The 18497-nt window shown below is 53.2% G+C and overlaps 1 protein-coding gene across 1 annotated transcript in view; it reads left to right on the top strand.

Annotated features, from left to right (window-relative positions):
- The window catches only part of MACF1 (microtubule actin crosslinking factor 1), a 136260-nt gene that overhangs the window by 107866 nt on the left and 9897 nt on the right, over positions 1–18497 (top strand). The window contains exons 64-91 of the mRNA XM_084496861.1: positions 406–647; positions 1069–1275; positions 1981–2100; positions 3501–3608; positions 3966–4184; positions 4782–4985; positions 5700–5852; positions 7008–7239; positions 7822–8048; positions 9065–9187; positions 9293–9394; positions 9799–9900; positions 10007–10180; positions 10287–10442; positions 10601–10798; positions 11182–11310; positions 11632–11805; positions 12627–12782; positions 12909–13115; positions 13247–13366; positions 13592–13761; positions 13952–14111; positions 14810–15004; positions 15750–15878; positions 16260–16403; positions 16578–16766; positions 17140–17257; positions 17817–17980. Of these exons, the coding sequence (XP_084352987.1) occupies positions 406–647; positions 1069–1275; positions 1981–2100; positions 3501–3608; positions 3966–4184; positions 4782–4985; positions 5700–5852; positions 7008–7239; positions 7822–8048; positions 9065–9187; positions 9293–9394; positions 9799–9900; positions 10007–10180; positions 10287–10442; positions 10601–10798; positions 11182–11310; positions 11632–11805; positions 12627–12782; positions 12909–13115; positions 13247–13366; positions 13592–13761; positions 13952–14111; positions 14810–15004; positions 15750–15878; positions 16260–16403; positions 16578–16766; positions 17140–17257; positions 17817–17980 (4622 nt within the window). The remainder of the gene's footprint in view (positions 1–405; positions 648–1068; positions 1276–1980; positions 2101–3500; positions 3609–3965; positions 4185–4781; positions 4986–5699; positions 5853–7007; positions 7240–7821; positions 8049–9064; positions 9188–9292; positions 9395–9798; positions 9901–10006; positions 10181–10286; positions 10443–10600; positions 10799–11181; positions 11311–11631; positions 11806–12626; positions 12783–12908; positions 13116–13246; positions 13367–13591; positions 13762–13951; positions 14112–14809; positions 15005–15749; positions 15879–16259; positions 16404–16577; positions 16767–17139; positions 17258–17816; positions 17981–18497) is intronic.

Here is an 18497-nt window from a genome sequence, read left to right as displayed (position 1 = left end):
CCTTGTGGGAGCCCTGGAGCAGGAAGAGGAATTACAAAGAATTTGGCTCGCAATCTCCTGTCCCCTCGGAAATAGCAGTAGAGAGTGAATTGGACTTTTTGTGGAGCTGTGACATATTAGCTGAGAGCTGAGTTCTGGTGGCTCTGGGGCTTGTGGCAAAGTGAGGCTTCACAGCACATTTCCTTCCTATTATAGGCAGGAGGTGGCCGTTACACTGGCTGGCAGAAAATGTCAGCTCTGAGAGTAGCTTCCTGGCTGTAAAAATAGGCTGCTAAGCTTCACTGCCGTGCAGAAAAGTGAGACTCACAGTAGCTACTTACGATGGGGGACCAGGCAGCTGGCTGCTCACACCCCCCTGTAGCCCCCTGTGCCCGGCGTCACTCGGCCCCTCTTGCTGTCCCGCAGGGGAGGAGGTGTTGCTCATCCAAGAGAAGCTGGATGGAATTAAGACCCGCTACTCGGACATCACCGCCACCAGCTCCAAGGCGCTGCGCACGCTGGAGCAGGCTCGCCAGCTGGCCACCAAGTTCCAGTCCACGCACGAGGAGCTCAACTCCTGGATGAGCAAAGTGGAGGAAGAGCTGGCGTCCAGCGGGGGACAGTCCCCGGCCGGCGAGCAGATACCGCAGTTCCAGCAGAGGCAGAAGGTGGGGAGCAGTGACACAGAATGCAGGGGACGGGGACACGAGGGCTGTGTGGGAGGAGAGCTGGCGAGGTTTGCTCGGTGCCTGGGCAGGGAGTGTGGGGTAGGCGGTCTGGGAGCGTGTTAGGTGGGGATGAGAGCAAGGGAACCCGTTGCTCCCTGGTGCAGAGCTGGTGGCTGCTGAGTCTCTGTGTTTGTGGGGAAGCCGCCCTCCTCTTGTGCCTCCTCGGCACTCACACATCTGCTGGTGAGCAGCCCAGGTCGTGCACGTGCTGGCTCTGAGAACAGCTGGGCTGGAGAGCTCGTGGCAGCAGGGAGAAGGGGAGGAACCCGGTCACAAAACCGCCACAAACTCAGCAGCCAGGTCTGCCCGGGTGGCTGGCACCGCCACCAGAAGGACATGTGTCTGTGTGTGCCTTCCCCAGGAGCTGAAGAAGGAGGTGATGGAGCAGCGGCTCGTTCTGGACACGGTGAACGAGGTGAGCCGAGCACTGCTGGAGCTGGTGCCCTGGCGAGCCCGCGAGGGGCTGGATAAGCTCGTCTCAGACACCAACGAGCGCTACAAGCTGGTCAGCGACACCATCAAGCAGCGGGTGGAGGAGATAGATGCTGCGATTCAGAGGTCTCAGCAGGTAATTTGATGAACCCTGCAGCCTCCAGGGGGGTTTCTGGGATGAGTGGGAGTGGGAGGGCCTGAGCACTGCCGGACAGGATGGGGTTATTCGGGGTAGCAGCCTTCTCAGAAATGTTCGTTCTGTATGGAGTGGAGGCTGTGGAGTGCCACGAATAACTGCCTGTGCTGGCTTTGAGCACTGCCTCCGCAGAACTGAACGTGCAAGCGAAATTATCGTGTAAAGTAGAGCAGTCCCTTGCCCTGCAGATGGAGAGGGTGTGGAGGAAGGTGGCAGCCTCCCTGTGCTCGCTGTGTCGGTGATGCTCTGGGCCCAAAACTGCCACAAGAGCATCCCCGTGGGCCTGGCTGCCCTCGGCAGAGGGGAACTCTCCTTCAGAAAGCCACGGCCCACGCTGGCAGGTGTTCCTAAAGCCAACAATGTGTGTGTTAGTGCACGTGGCTGTGTTAACGTGGCCTCTGTGCAGCTGTTGGCCTTCCAAGCACAGGGGCAGGGCGTGCGGGGTCACCACTTACATCTTACAGAAGGGCCCTTGGTTTTTAAATGCTTGTGACAGGGATGTAGATGTCACTGGTGCCCTGGGTCCATGCTGGTGGGGACAGCGAGCTCCCTGCCCTGCTCTGCTCAAACCAGAGCAGAGATGGGCCCAGAGGCTGCTCTGCCCCCTGGCTTTGGCTGATGGAGCCTCCTTTCTCCCTCCACCAGTACGAGCAGGCGGCCGACGCGGAGCTGGCCTGGGTCGCTGAGACCAAGCGGAAGCTGATGGCTCTCGGTCCCATTCGGCTGGAGCAGGACCAGACGACGGCACAGCTGCAGGTGCAGAAGGTACGAGCAGGGGGCTGCCAGGAGGAGCGGGTGGGCACGGAGGTGGTGGGCAGTGGGCAGTGGGAGGGAGAGATGGGGCTGGAGATGGGGCTGGGGCTGTCTGTCAGGGCAGCGGAGCTCTGGAGGGGCTTCTGGTCTTTGTACGGCTGAGCCCAGAGCTCCAGGAGAGGTGCAACACATGCCCTTGGTAAGTAAAAGGAAAAAGGAAGGAGAAGGCTTTAGACAAATGAAGTGTTGGACATCTGAAGAGCCCTGAGCAGCTCAGGGTGCCAGAGAGCTGTTCACACGAGCTAAAGATGGAGCGAGCTGGGTCCCTGGGGCCAGGCTGCTGCTCCTGCCTGGGCTGCCCTCGCGGGAGGTGTTCCTTCCTTCCAGGGCTCTGCCCGGCCGTGGCAGCGAGCTCTACCTGTGTCTCACAGGCACTGCTGGCAGGAGCAGCTTGGAGAGCTGTACCTATTGATTAATGAGGGTACTTTTACATTTGCTTTCTGCTCATTGTTCCTTCCAGTGGGGGACTCCTTGTTTCACTAGCTGCAGCCAGCCATGGAACAAAGAGGAGCTCTTCTTTTTTTGCCTTTTTTTTTTTTTTTTTTTTAATGTATCTTTGAGATGAGCTCATGCCTGAAAGAACGTGCACTTTAAATAAACAGCCCTTTTCTTCCCACACCAGCCTCGGCAATCAGAGCGGCATACATGCTTATTGGATTTTGTGCATTTAAAACACAAAAAAAACACACACACCACATTGTTATAACGGACGGGGACTGAAGCATCGAGCATTAAGTTGAATTGAGCTCAGCCTGGCTCCCCGCTGCTTGTGGATGTTGTTAATCATGTGGACCTGGGGAATGGCAAAGTTATGGGTAGAGGCAGTTCTGGAGAGGATGGTTTGGGGGGCTTGAAGTATTCGCTGAACTGATCACAAACGGGTGGTGGAGCTCGTCCTGTGCAGGCAGGGAGCCCTTGGGACAGGGACCTGCACGCCAACGTGTGCCCTCACGCTCTCCCCCAAGGCACAGCAGTGTTTGACTGACTGCTACCTGTCATTTTTGGGGGGAGGACACACATGCAGGACAGTCATGGGTTTCCAATCCGTGGGACGATGACCTGGGTGTGGAAGTTGCTCGGAGCCTGACCTGACGCCTAATTTCGAGTGCCATGTTCAGGCCTTTGAAAGAGAGGGGTTAAAGTAGATGAGCAGTAAGAAAGCAATGTGGCTATCTGCCTTTTCAGCCAGATTCTCGGTGTGCCACGGGGCGCTGGTGCTGAGTTTGGTGCAATTTTTGTAGTGCTGGGGCTGGGCAGCCTGGCGGGGCAGGAGGGCCCCTCGTGGGGCTGGGCAGGGGTGGTCGGGCTCCATTCTCATTCCTTCCCTTTCTTTGGACATTTCCTTTCTGCAGGCTTTTTCCATCGACATTATTCGGCACAAAGACTCCATGGATGAACTGTTCAGCCAGCGCAACGAGATCTTTGGGACGTGTGGGGAAGAACAAAAAGCTGTTCTCCAGGTGAGCCTGATGGATATTTAGTACTGGGGGGAGACAGGGTGGGGGGAGAGGCGAGCACTCGGCTCTTGCACAGTCTGAAGCAGTTTAAAATTACTCCATCTTCAGGAATTCCCACCAGTGACACTTAACAGAGATCTCTTTATATTTATTAGCCTCTTTTATTGCAGTATTTTTATTGCAGTGTTTGGGGAAGGAGAATAGTGAGATTTCTCAGGCTGCTTTAATTGGAATTACAGCTTGTGCACGTGGCTCGACGCCACCGAGCGCACCTCCTGCTCTTCCAGCTCACAGCATGCAGCTGGCAGCGTTCCTGTGCCCTTCTGCATCCATCGCTAACTCTCTTCCCATTCCTTTCAGGAGAAAACAGAGTCCCTGGTGCAGCAGTACGAAGCCGTGAGCCAGCTCAACTCAGAGCGCTATGCTCGCCTGGAGCGTGCGCAGGTCCTGGTGAACCAGTTTTGGGAGACCTACGAGGAGCTGAACCCTTGGATCGAGGAAACGCAGGCCCTGATCTCGCAGCTGCCCCCTCCAGCCATCGACCACGAGCAGCTCAAGCAGCAGCAGGAGGACATGAGGGTAAGGCGGTGGCTGAGCCCGCAGCTCCTGCGCCAGCTCTTGCTGGGTCAGCACTTTGGGCTTGAATGGAGGTGCAGCACTCACAGGGCCAGAGTGGGCCATTTTTCTGATTTTTATTTTTATTTTTTCCCTGTTCTTTTCTTTCTGGGGATCCTACCTATGTATCACAAGGGTGCCTTGGTCATGCCACTTGGGAATCGCTAGATAAGTTGGGTCATTTCTTACTAAAATCCAGATGAAACCCAGGGGAGCCTGGTTGTCTCTGCATCTCATGCCTGACTTGCAGCGGGGAGAAGAGCATTGTACTTTTAGGGTAGAGAGATGCAAAGGAAGTTTTTGTTGTCATCTCCCTGGGGACCTCAGGGAGGGTCACCAGACAGAGCTGCCTGGGGCAGCGGGAGCAGGGCGGCGTGCCGGTGCACACCATGGGAAGAGCCGAGCCCCACGTGTTCAGCACATGCTGGGTCAAGAAATCCATGGTGTGCGTGCACTGCCAGATGCAATCGTGGCTCTAGGAGTGTTGTGTGAAATAAATAGGCAGCAGCTCTCGGTAGACTTCTGAACAATTGTCTTCCCCCCCCTCATCTTATTCCCTAGCAACTGAGAGAGTCTATTGCTGAACATAAGCCTCACATTGACAAGCTGCTGAAAATCGGACCGCAGCTCAAGGACCTCAACCCTGAGGAAGGAGAGATGGTGCAGAAAAAGTACTCAACAGCAGAGGCCATGTACGCCAAAATCAAGGAGGAGGTGTGTCAGCGGGCTCTTGCACTCGATGAAGCTGTCTCGCAGTCCACTCAGGTACGCTTCTGGGGTGCCAAGCAGCCAAGTCTGCTAAGCGTTTATTGCAGTCCCCTGGGGAAGCCACGTGCTTTGAAATGCAGTTTTATTCCTATGCTAGGATTGTAAAACCCTTTATAGGGCACAACATAGGCAGACACCTTCAGGGTAGTTTTCAGCTGACTGCTGAGCAGGGCCCCCGCTCAGCACTGACCGCAGAAGGAGGGGAGAAGGAGCTTGAATCTTGACATGGTAAATAGAGCAATAAATTTTTACAACCTTCATAACGATGCTCATTCAAAGGGGCTGTGTTGGCATCCACCCAAGGTTGGGAGGGCCCAGAGGGCCTCCTTAAAGAGCTCGGAGAGATAAGTTTCATTTCTGATAAGCAAAGCACTGCAGTGTGTGAACAGCCGCAGGATGGTTTGTATGGGAGAGCTAATTGCCATCGCCAGGGTCCGGGCATCTCGAGAGGAGACCCACGGATTGGTGGCTGCAGGATCAGAGATATGAAAGGAAGGGCAGAGATTGTAGGTGCTAAAGGTCATAAAGGGGTAAAGAGTTTCTGCCACACAGGTTCAGGGTTTGTGGTTCTTAGTTTTGTTTCATTTCACCCAGTGTTACTGTAGTGCAGTTGGTTTTTGTCATGTCTGGGTGTCGTTTTTTTTTTTTTTTAATTTTATTTTATTCCTTTATTGTTTAGTCACTTCTCTTGGTTTGCACTTGTATTAACTCCAAGTTTTTCCCCCCCACACATCCCTCCCGTCTCATCTCTCACTCACATTGTGGAATGTGTTATCTGTGTGTGTTGCTGCCTGTTCCTGTCTTCCCCACATGGTCCCATTTCATTGTTGTGTTGACTACGCCCCACCATTGCAGATCACAGAGGTAAGCCCACCATGGTAGATGTTCATTTACACTCTTTCCTTGGGCTGAAACAATTCTGTTTTACACCCAGGCTTTTATTTCTGGTTCATGCACAGCTCAGCTGAACTTGCTTAAGAACTAACTCTGAGGGAAAACAAAGTCACGTTTCTGAGATGGCTTTTGTTGCGTTGCTGCCTGGTTTCAGCCGTGGCCAGCTTCCACTGGGAATGCTTCGTGCAAAGCAGAGGTTTCGCTTTTGAAGCGGTTTGCACTGGTGCACAGAGCTTTCTGCTCTAGCTCAACTTCCCATTTGCTCCTGCTTGTTGGCTAAGGCAGTGTGCCCATCATCAACTTTGCACCAAGATCCCATCTCGTCTCTGCTGTTAGCTGGGACTGGGCAAAAGCCAATGCTGGTATCCTGTGGGGGGGCATGAGGAGCACCAGGGCTGGCAGCCCGGTGCAGCAAGGCTACCCTTGTTCTCACCAGCAGAGATGACCTGGTGTCTTCCAGGCCAAAGTTGACTTTTCTTCATTAAAAAAAAACATGAAGCCATATGTATATTCAAACAAAAAAAAAAAATAGCAAACTGTGCTAGACCCTCTTGGCTTTCTGATTTTGCTTTTGTTGAAGCCCCCGTTCCTTGGCAGCTCACTCTGCTCCTCCCTGTGCGCATGCAGCCTTCCCCCGTCTCCCCCTGACCGTGCCAGGGCGGTTTTCCTGCTCTCCTTGCACCAAGCGGAGGTTTCCTCCAGCACCAAACACAGGCGCTCTTCCAGCAGCGTCTCTGCGCAGATGATAAAACAAATGGGATTTGGTTTTTGTGTCACGCTGCCCATCTGCCAGCAGCGGGACAGCAGTCAAAACGTGAATACTACAAGGTTGAGCATCATGACAAAGCGCTGCCGTGTTTGGTTCACAGTTGCCTGTGCTGTGAGTGTGTTTGGCTGACTTAGGGCTGGATTCCTTGGGGTTGGTGCAGCCCGGGGCTGTGTGCAGCAAATAAGAGCCGAGGCAGGCACGAACAGGAGGCTGCAGGTGTAATTGCTGTTGCTGGCAATGTTTGTCCTCTCCGAGAGGCCGCTGGGCGCAGCGCTAAGGGCTGGTGCACAGGGAGGGAGCGGTGCAGCGCTGTTTAATCTCATCTCACCTGCCCGAATGACCTTGCTCCTCCCCAGTTCCACGACAAGATCGAGCCGATGCTGGAGACGCTGGAGACCCTCTCCACCCGCCTGCGCATGCCGCCCCTCATTCCTGCCGAGGTCGACAAGATCCGGGAGTGCATCAGCGAGAACAAAAACGCCACCGTGGAGCTGGAGAAGCTGCAGCCCTCCTTCGAGGCTCTGAAACGCCGCGGGGAAGAGCTGATCGGCAGATCGCAGGGAACAGACAAGGACCTGGCAGCGAAAGGTATCTCGGGGTGGTATCAGCCGCAGAACTGTTTCTCCTCTCTGTTTGTGACTGCTCAGGCTGAGGTTTCAGCTCAGCTGAGCTGAGCCATCACCGTGAGCTGGTCTCTTGTGGCAACTGTTGGTGGTCCCCAGTGAAACGATTTGTTGGTGTTGATTCAGCTCCTAATGGAGGGAAGGAACATCCCCAGCACAAAAAGACCTGCCAACACAATTGGCACTAATTGGCACCTTTGTTGGCAGCTCAACAGCCAGCTCATGAACTGAGTGAGCATAGACTTCACGCTAGAGGTGGCCTGAACAGAGGTTCATTGGAGGAGAGTACGTGGGCAAATTTGTCCTGAGCTTGCCTGCACATAAATAAAGGCTGAATTTCTGCAAGCCAGGGTTTCTCCTGTCCCTGAGCAGCTCTCATAGTTAATGCTCTGATAGCCCCATCCGCCTTTAATTCCCATTTGAATATTCTGTTGGCTATTTCTAAGTGAAAAGTTTTTGTAAAGTGCTTTTGAGTTGTAAAAAAGTTACCTTGGGGCAAGATAGGACAGTCTTCTCCTTGACTGACTGTTTTCTTTCCTGCTGTCAGTAATCCAGGATAAGTTGGATCAGATGGTCTTCTTCTGGGAAGACATCAAAGCCCGGGCAGAGGAACGTGAGATGAAGTTCCTTGATGTCCTGGAGCTGGCAGAAAAGTTCTGGTACGACATGGCAGCCCTCCTGACTACCATCAAAGACACCCAGGACATCGTTCATGACCTGGAGAGCCCAGGCATTGACCCGTCCATCATCAAGCAGCAGGTGGAAGCAGCAGAGGTGAGGACCATGAGACTGTTCCTCTGTCTGGAGCTTGTTTGCACCCACCTTGTGAGATAGATTGGGATAGGTCTTAAGTACGAGCATGGCCAAACGTGTCTGTAGAGCATGTTTGTAGGCAGTCAGTCAGATTATGAAATGTTTCTGTTGTAATTTGGAACTGCAGGGAAAAAACATAAGTGTATTTTACATTTACCTTCCCACCTCCACCACCCCCTGTTCCAGACGAGGAAATAATGCTTAAATCACTTTTTTTTGCTACTGTTTTAGGAAGCTTATTGAGCATGCGGTCAGAGTTGTGTGCCCACATGTTTGAGTGATGTGGAAGCTTGCACGGTTCTGCTCCCAGTCTGTGTAGAAGGCATTTGAGTGCTGTCTAGCGTGGGAAGTGTATATTTAGATTTTGTTAGAGTGGAGATAAGTGTAAAGCTGGATGGGCTCGGATTTGTGTGTTGTTGTGTGGTTGTTTCAAGTAAATGGTGAAATCCACTTCAGGTGTTTGCATATTGACTGGGCTCGGACCTTGGGGAGATGGCGTGTTACGTTACGTGTTGCTCTTTGCTAAGTTTGTCCTTTCTATTTTTGTTTTATAACCACTCTGACTTTGGTTTGCAACTTTTGGGTCTCAAAAACTAATTCCTGTATTGACAAAACATTCCTGTAAACAGAACATCTCTTGTAAACAACATCTCCAGAGAGGCAGTTCAGGCTCACGTCAAGCTAAATACAGAATTCCTTCTTTTAGTTCCCCCAAACCCTGCAAACAGCTGCGCTGCCACTCTGGCCAGAGGTGGGAGCAGAAAGGTTGGTGGTGGCAGTGCTGCTGAGCAGGGCACCCATCTGCTTGCTTCGTGATGCAGCCCTGGGGTCTGGTCTGGCCGTGGGCTGTTGGCCAGGATGCAGGACATGTCCAGCACAGAAAGGACTCTCCACGCTTTAGCCCTCCTATTTATGGGGAATTTTTGGAGGATCATTTAATAATAAACATTTTCCTTTCACCATTATGTTGTATGCAGACCATTAAGGAGGAAACGGATGGCTTGCATGAAGAGCTGGAGTTCATCCGACTCCTTGGAACTGACTTAATTTTTGCCTGTGGCGAAACTGAGAAACCAGAAGTGAAAAAGAGCATTGATGAGGTAGGAAAAACAGCAGTCCCTCATTCAGATAAAATCAGGTAGGAGCAAGCGAGAGCTCAAGTGGAGGAGCCTAACAAATTCTGTGGGCAATCTTGTGTTCTGCAGATGAACAATGCGTGGGAAAATCTAAACAAAACTTGGAAGGAAAGGCTTGAAAAGCTCGAAGAAGCCATGCAGTCGGCTGTGCAGTACCAAGATACTCTTCAAGTAAGAGACAGGGCTGTTTATGTGTGGTGGGTAGACGTGGGAACGTCACTGTGCATCCTCTCCCTGAAGCTGTGCTAGGCTTTACAGTAATGCAAGGCAGGAAAATGTCTCCTGCGTGACTGTTGACAGCCTCTGTTAGACCCTGAGCTTTCCAGCCAGCTCCAGGGAATAGCAAATGTTTGACTGCATTTGGCTTCCCAAGCCTGTCTTTGCTTCTGCACAGCAGAGCAGGATGAGCCTGGCTGCCAACACTTTCTTATAGAGCAAGCAGGGAAAGTTTGCCCCACAAGGGAAAAAGTCTGGTGGCTGCCTGGTGATGGGGGCACCTGCCCCTTTTTCCCAGCTGGCTGTGGAAGAGCGTTGTTTGCCTTTCCCTTTGCTGATGGTGTCTGCACTCCTTTCAGGCCATGTTTGACTGGCTGGATAATGCCGTGATTAAACTCTGCAACATGTCTCCTGTCGGCACTGACCTCAACACAGTCAAGGAGCAAATGAACGAGATGAAGGTACGCGGGTGGAGCCGGGCCGCTTCTCTGGTGCTTGCTTTACATCGCAGAGCTCTCGCTCGAATGATTCATTTCGTTCTGGTTTTTGTCCTGCTTGTTTTGGCAGGAGTTTAAAATGGAGGTTTACCAGCAGCAGATTGAGATGGAAAAGCTTAATCACCAAGGTGAACTGATGCTAAAAAAAGCTACAGATGAGACAGACAGAGACATCATAAAGGAGCCACTGACAGAGCTGAAACATCTCTGGGAGAATTTGGGCGAGAAGATTGCTCACAGACAGGTACAGAGGAGATCTGGACTCTTGCCAGTGCAGGGTTGAAATTCACTCGGATGCTCCCCCTCCTTCCTGACTTAAACTTTCCTTTTCCTTCCCTGTCATTGCCCAGCACAAACTCGAAGCTGCTCTTCTGGCACTTGGGCAGTTCCAGCACGCATTAGCAGAGCTGATGGCGTGGCTGACCCACACTGAGGAGTTGCTCGATGCGCAGAAGCCCATCAATGGCGACCCAAAAGTCATCGAGGTTGAACTTGCAAAGCACCATGTGAGTAGTCTCACTGTGTCACTTTTTGATCCATTCCTGTTGCACAATTTTCTCTGACGAAGGGTTTGAGTTGGTTTGGTTCAAGTCCACAAGAGCACGCTGGAATTAACAGGGCGTTTACAGAGATGTCCAACATTTGCCCAACGTGTCTCATGTAGGTGCTGAAGAACGATGTCTTGGCCCACCAAGCAACCGTGGAGACGGTGAACAAAGCAGGCAACGAGCTCCTGGAGTCCAGCGCAGGGGACGATGCCAGCAGCCTGCGGAACCGCCTGGAGAAGCTGAACGCGTGCTGGGAGTCGGTGCTGCAGAAGACAGAGGAGAGGGAGCAGCAGCTGCAGTCCACCCTCCAGCAGGTCAGGGCACACGGCGGGTACTGGCCTGCACAGAGGGGAGCTCCTTCTGGAGCAAAGGGGAGAGGAGCTGGAGACCCTGGGCTTTCAGTGCCGTGCTTTCCATCTAACTGTCCTGGAGCAGTGCAGTGTGCCAGGACAGAGATGCACAAGCTTCACAGTGAGATTTAGAAGCAGGCAGCTTTTTGTTTGCAAAACCAACTGTGTTTTGTTTATTTGCCAGAATGACATGGTTAAGGGGGTACCTTGTGCATCCCTCTTAACGCGCTGTTCAGTCCAGCACTGCCTCTTTATCTGGTTTTGAAGCCAGCACAGCGTTAACCCTGGCGCATGATCAATGGTGGCTGATGTCATCTGATGGTGGCCGATTATATGTTCCCGAACAGGCCCAGGGTTTCCATGGTGAGATTGAAGACTTCCTCCTGTGGCTAACGAGAATGGAGAGCCAATTGTCTGCATCGAAGCCCACGGGAGGTCTGCCAGAAACTGCCCGGGAACAGCTCAATGCCCACATGGTAATTTCTTGGGGCAGGTTTTTAGTACTTTCAATTCCACAAGCTTTTGTCTGTTAAATATCAGCATCAAAAACTTCTCCTTTATGTGTCTGACGGGAAGGGAGATGAGAGCTTCTCTGCTCTCTTACAGATAAATTTGCACTTGATGCCTGGACAAGCATCACAGTGCTTTAAGCACCATCCTCTGCTCAAAGTGGCACGCTGCTGTCGCTGTGCTGCCTGCCCAGAACTTAATTTTCTCATCACCTTGAGTTGCAGCGAGCTGCAGCCCCTTTCTGAGCTCCTGCTTTGTCTAACGCTTCGGTGCTGCCTCGCTTGCAGGAGCTGTACGGCCAGCTGAAAGCGCAGGAGGATGTGTACAGCCAGCTGCTGGCCAAGGGGCGACTGATGCTGCTGAACCGCGACGACTCGGGCTCCGGCTCCAAGACGGAGCAGAGCGTAGCGCTGCTGGAGCAGAAGTGGTGTCTGGTCAGCACCAAGATGGAGGAGAGAAAGGTATCGTTTGCAGAGACACCGTCTGTCCTTACCCCACAAGATGGACCGACAGCAGGTGCCCCCTGCCTGCTGCTCTGCTCTACCCCGAGAGTGCAAGGAGACAGACAGGGCTGGAGAGGAGGGTTGTGTTTTTTTTTTTTTTAATAACCTCTCTTGGGTTGCACAGGTTGAATTTGTCATCCAAATGGTGCTGCCTGAGAGCTGAGCTATTATTTATTTCTACATAGTTATAAAATTTGGTTAAATCACACAGAAAATGAGGGTAAAATTGCATTTGGATTAGTTTCGAGGAGGGGTGGTAAGAAACCTCCTGCAGCTCTGAAAGACACACTTTGTTGGTCCTCTGCGTGAGACAGCAGGCCAAATCCTCCTCTGAGCTGACTCCATTCTAGTGTTTTGGCCGGTGATGAGATAAAACAAGGGACGCGGTGGCCTCAGCCCAGAATAAATTTGTGGTGCTGCAGCTGTTGCCATCGAAATGTCATCCACCTCCCATTTACTGAGAGCTCTTCCCATGGTGATCCCTTTCTCGGGAAGCTGAGGGCGACGCAGCTGCTTGTGTGTCGATAATGGAGTTGTCTCCCCTTTCACGTGCGACTCTCACCCGTGGGTTTTGAAAGAAACCAATTCTGAAGCGGCGGCTTTCATTGAAACCTCCTCGCCTTGGTAAACAAGTCGTGTTTCCTGGCCGAGTTGACGAGGTTCCCATTAGAGGCGCGTTTCAGCAGGGACACAAAGCCTGCCCTTGTCTGGGAAACCGCAGATCGGGAGCTCTCGCCCTCAGTGTTGGTTTTTTCCCCCCTCCCTCCCCACTGCTGCAGGCGAAGCTGGAGGAGGCTCTTGCCCTGGCCACGGACTTCCAGAACTCCCTGCAGGACTTCATCAACTGGCTGACGCTGGCTGAGCAGAGCCTGAACATCGTGCCCCCACCCAGCCTCATCCTCAGCGCCGTGCTGGCCCAGATCGATGAGCACAAGGTGTGCAGGACAGCTTCACGGGGTGGTGGGAGCAACTGTGGGACCTGAACCCCCACCCAAGCACACGGTGCTTGTGGGCACGTCCGGGGCTCCTTACGGATAGGAGCACGTCTTTGCTGTTTGCAGGTGTTTGCCAACGAAGTGAACGCTCATCGGGATCGCATCATCGAGCTGGACCAAACTGGGAACCAGCTGAAGTTTCTCAGTCAAAAGCAGGACGTGGTGTTGATCAAGAATCTGCTGGTGAGCGTCCAGTCCCGCTGGGAGAAGGTCGTGCAGCGCTCAGTGGAGCGGGGCCGGGCTCTCGATGATGCCAGGAAGCGAGCCAAGCAGGTGAGGAACACGGGGAGGGTGCGACAGACCCCGAGGCATGGCCAGCCCTGGGGGCAGGAGGTCCCGAGACCAGAACGGGACTGGAGGCAGCTTCAGTGTGAAGTTTCAAACTTGCTTCTGTTTCTTTGTAGTTCCACGAAGCTTGGAAGAAACTGATTGATTGGCTGGAGGATGCAGAGAATCACCTGGATTCCGAGCTGGAGATTTCCAATGATCCTGACAAAATCAAGCTCCAGCTCTCCAAACACAAGGTAAAGCTCTGATGGTGCAGGACTGGCACTGGCCTTGGGGTGGGAGGGCAATTTGTCAGGAGGGAGTGGGGCAGTGTCTCCTCTGCTCTCAGAGCAGGGGAAAGGCATGGCCATGCTTAATGCTGCAGTAGAAAACGTACAGCCAGGGATCCACACGAGAGCCATGTGTCTTCTTTGCGAGGTCAGGCTTTCTGAAGCAGTTTTGTTTTCCCTCCCTGTTCCCAGGAGTTCCAGAAAACACTTGGTGGAAAGCAGCCTGTCTACGACACCACCATCAGGACGGGCAGAGCCCTCAAAGAAAAGGCCTTGCTTCCAGATGACACTCAAAAGCTGGACAATTTACTGGGAGAAGTCCGGGATAAATGGGACACGGTGTGCGGCAAATCTGTGGAAAGGTAAATCCAGCCCCACTGTTGTACCAGCAGGGCTTGTTTGCCAGGGGCTGGCAAAGCGGGGAGCAGCAGAAGGGAGGTTGGACCGAGAGCACGTGGTGATTTTGTGGGGTGGTCAGAGGGTGGAGAAGTTCACTGGGCAATGACAAAAGGAGATGTTCATGAAAGCTCACGGGGATATCTGTTTTTTCAGGCAGCACAAGCTGGAAGAAGCCCTCTTGTTCTCTGGCCAGTTCATGGATGCGCTGCAGGCCTTGGTGGACTGGCTGTACAAGGTGGAGCCCCAGCTAGCTGAAGATCAGCCTGTCCACGGTGACCTGGACCTGGTCATGAACCTGATGGATGCTCACAAGGTGAGAGCTCCTTCTGCAGTTCTTCTTGGGGATGTGAGCAGAGCTCGTCTTCCCCGAGTGCCGAACAACAGAGGAGCCAAAGCTGGTGGCTCGCCGTGGAGCTGCTTTTCTCACTGCGTTGAGCTGGACAGGGAGGGCAAAAACAGGGTGAACAAGTGGGAAGAAACGTTTCTGTTCCTGGAAAGGTTTCAGGGCCTGGAGCTGTGTTCCTCCAAGACACTACCAGATAGATCTGTTGAGGATTCAGTTTTGAAGAGGTGGCTGAGTTTATAGTCCTCTATAAACTTTGGTCTTGGCAGTTCTCTCCAGCGTGTCTCAGAAGCTGGTGCTCCCAGTTTTGGATTAGGTCACACATGAAATCTGCAGACAGGGCTTGGGCTTCTGCTCAAAGCAGCTGCTTGCACTGCAGCCTGAACCTTCTGCTCTGGGTCACGGCCATTCTGCAGGGTGCAGTGGTGCCAAGTCTGGGCTCCTGCCCTTCTGAGAGCTTTGACAGTGCTGAGTTCTCTGCCCGTGTGCACTTAGGTTGAAACGTGCTCAGGTGTTGCATGTGCTGGCCAGCTCCCAGCCTGCCTGCCATCCCACCTAGCTGGGCAGTGGGTGCAAAACCCATGCCAAAAACTATTCAAGATGTGGCCCCCAGTCTTACCCCACTCCCTGGGACTGACCCATTTGGCTTTGGCCCTCTCTTCCTTCAGGTCTTCCAGAAGGAGCTGGGGAAGCGCACGGGGACTGTCCAGGTGCTCAAGCGCTCCGGCCGGGAGCTCATCGAGAACAGCCGGGATGACACCACCTGGGTGAAAGTGCAGCTGCAAGAGCTGAGCAACCGCTGGGACACGGTGTGCAAGCTGTCTGTGTCGAAACAAACACGCCTGGAACAGGCTTTGAAGCAGGTGAGCAAAAGGCTACCAGTGGAAATGGGTTTGGAGAGCTTTGCCCATGCCACAGGGTTGAGTCCTGGGCTGCAACACAAACACCTCCCTTGGAGGAAATGTGTCGGGCACTTCCCCCTGTGCCAGAGGCAGAGGCAACCGATTTCCTGACTAAGCAGGACACCCCAGTCCTGTAGCTGCTACCAGTGAGAACTGCAAAGCAGCACCAGTTCCTTACCTTTTCCTCAATGAAGAGCCGATAAAGGCTTGTTTGAAAAGGGAGGACGGAAAGATCTTGCTGACGTGTGCAGCAGGCAGGTGGGAAGAGGCTGCTGATCAGAGGCTATTCAGGCTTGGTTTTGCTGAAGTTCAGTGCAAGAAAAAGACATAGACTTGAGCTGAAAGAAAGGTCAGAAGGCTCTTACGTAGATTTTATGTCAAGTAGGCAATTTGCAGAATAAACTACCCAGGTGCCAAATTGGCTAGAGCGCAGGTAGCTGGGCTGTTTTTAAAAAACACTGAGTTCTGTGGCGCAGCTGGTGCCAAGGAGAGGGCCAGGAGCATGACCGCTGCCTCTGGGTTCAGGCCAGAGCTGCAGAGCCCTGTGCTGGTGCTGGGCAGGTCCAGGCCAACAGACAGGTCCTTCTTCTCTTTTCTTTTTCTTGTTTTGAAGTCCCTTTCAGCCCCTTGTCTCTCCAGCTCCCAACTGTGACTTGGCTGGCACGTGTCCCAAGGAGGGCTGATGCATGTGCTTCTGTGTCCGCAGGCAGAGGAGTTCAGGACGGCCGTGCACATGCTGCTGGAGTGGCTCTCGGAGGCAGAGCAGTCCCTGCGCTTTCGGGGAGCGCTTCCTGACGATGCTGAGGCGCTGCAGTCCCTCATCGATGTTCACAAGGTGACAGGGAGCTCTGGGTCACAGCGTGGAGCTGCCCTCAGGGTCAAGGGCAGGAGCCAGGAGCACAGGGCGGCTCTCTGCCTTCTCTTTTTAGACCTGAGCAAAATTTATGGGCAACAATACTGCAAAATAATCCGTTTGGGCCTTGCTTAAGTTCCTGTGGTTTGTGTTTCAAGGGATGAAGGGAAATTATAATGGCTTTATAAAAAAAAAAAAAAAAAGACACCAGTTGGATAGGAAAATAATATGGGCTACTAATTTTGATGAGAAGTGTTCCCATGCAGAGCTTGCAGATGGGTGCAGGGTGGGGGCTGGCAGGGCTGGGTGGCCCCTGCCATGTGCCAGCCCCTCACACCTGGCCCGCGTGTGCCCCTCTCCCAGGAGTTCATGAAGAAAGTGGAGGAGAAGAGGGTGGACGTGAACGCAGCAGTGGGGATGGGAGAGGTCATCCTGGCCGCCTGCCACCCCGACTGCATCACCACCATCAAGCACTGGATCACCATCATCCGGGCCAGGTTCGAGGAGGTGAGTCCCCAGGGGCTCGTGTCCAGCCAGGGTGGTCAGCTCTGGGGCAGCGTGTCCCTGAGCTGCTGCCCGGTCCCTGACCTGCTGCCCGGTCCCAGAGCGTGCCCCTGTTGTTGCTTTTCATCCCCCTGGTTTCCCCTGCTGGGCTGATGGCCCTCTCGGCACCCCCAACAGGTTCTCACGTGGGCCAAGCAGCACCAGCAGAGGCTGGAGTCTGCGCTTTCAGAGCTGGTGGCGAACGCAGAGCTTCTGGAAGAGCTCCTGGCCTGGATCCAGTGGGCTGAGACCACCCTGATTCAGCGGGATCAGGAGGCGATGCCTCAAAACATCGACCAGGTCAAAGCCCTCATCACTGAGCACCAGGTAAGCCTTGTGCCGAAGCAAGCTTGCTTTTCTGTGCCATGGGGAGCATTGCAGGACCTTGGGAGAGGGCAAACGGGGTTTTATTCCTGCCGTGCTGTGGGGGAGGCACTGAATTCTGTTTAAATTCCTATTAAAATAGCATCTTGCACATCCCAAGCTGTCGCTTAGAAGCAAAGCCAGCCCAGGGGATGAAATCAGGTGTTTGCAGATTGAAGTCAGAGCTGTGCAATTGCCTGACTGCGAGCCCACATCCCTCAACACACCGGTGTTCTCCGTGGGCTCGGCACGTCCAGGGAGAATCCAAAGCAACAGTGGCTGGAGGCCAAAACCATCTCGAAACCGCTCACATTTTGTTGCTTCTGTGTTTTGGCAGTCCTTCATGGAGGAGATGACACGGAAACAGCCGGATGTGGACCGGGTCACCAAGACCTACAAGAGGAAAGCCACCGAGCCCCCCCACGGGCCGTTCATCGACAAGTCCCGTAGCAACAGTACGTACCCCTGCAGGGGAACATGTGCTGTGGTGGGAGGAAGTGGAATACGTAGGAAACTAATTAGCTCTGATTATCAATTACCGAGGCATCCTGCACTGACAGCCACCAGGAAGGCAGTTAAGCTTGTTGGGAGGGGAGAATCCAGGTGGCGATTGCAAAACTGCCTCTGCCAGGGGTGCTGAGCCTGCCCTTGTCTTGGTTGTCTCAGCAGCGCTGGGAAGCGCACACTCTCGCTTCTCTCTGGGTTCTTTCCACACTTCTTTTGTGATTTATTATTTAATTGATTTGTTTTCTCTACATTGCTGCTGGAAGGCAGAGTTTGCAGTGAATCCCCTGCTGCCAGGGTGCGCTGGCAGGGTTTGGGGTGCAGGCTCCTGCCCCGTCCTGCCTGGGGACACGGCTCCAGCCTGCGCTGCCGTTCAGAGAGCAGCAGGGCTGGGGGAGCCTTTCTGTTCTAAATGCACGCTGCATTGCATCGCTGCTTGTCCTCCACCGCTCGGACTGCCTGAACCCATCGGTACAACCTCAAATAATGCATTTTCTCCCCTTTTTCCAGGAAAATCTTTGAGCCAGGCTGCCCCCCCAGCCATGCCCATTATCTCCCAGTCGGAAACGAAGAACCCCCGCATTAACCAGCTCTCGGCCCGCTGGCAGCAGGTCTGGCTGCTGGCGCTGGAGCGGCAGCGGAAACTCAACGATGCCCTGGACCGGCTGGAGGAGGTAACGGCTGCGCTGCCCCGCCGGGGGGGGAGCGGTGCCTGGGCCCTGGCACCAGAGGTGCTAAAAATTAGTGCTGCCTCTTGAATGGCCTGGGCCTCGCAGACTGTTCTGCTGCCTTCCCGAAAATGCCAAAAAAAAAAAAAAAAAAAAGGAGCTGTTCTAAAGCATTATGGCTGGAAACAGCCGTCTTTAATTAACTGCACATTAATGAACTGCTTTGTGCTCCTGGAGTTGGTATCTGTCGAGGTAATGGCAGCCAGGCCTGCTTTATTCCTAGTAATTAGTTTAACTGATTAGTGCTACTGTATATATCTTTTCCAAACATCTAATGTAATTTTTGTTTTTATTTACGCTTAACAAAGCAGCTATGCCCAGAAGTGAGTGTTTTTGTTTTTCGTTGCTTTTTCTGTAGGTCAGTTCAGTTTATGCGTATTGATGTTTTTCCTTTGTTGCTTTTAACTCCAGGAATGTCTTTTTTTTTAAAAAAAAAAAGCGTTCAGAATTGTTGCATTACCTT

Source organism: Aythya ferina, assembly GCF_964211825.1.
Source record: "Aythya ferina genome assembly, chromosome: 24".
Taxonomy (NCBI): domain Eukaryota; kingdom Metazoa; phylum Chordata; class Aves; order Anseriformes; family Anatidae; genus Aythya; species Aythya ferina.
The sequence above is the reverse complement of the archived record's forward strand: the minus strand, read 5'-3'. Positions and strand labels throughout refer to the sequence as shown.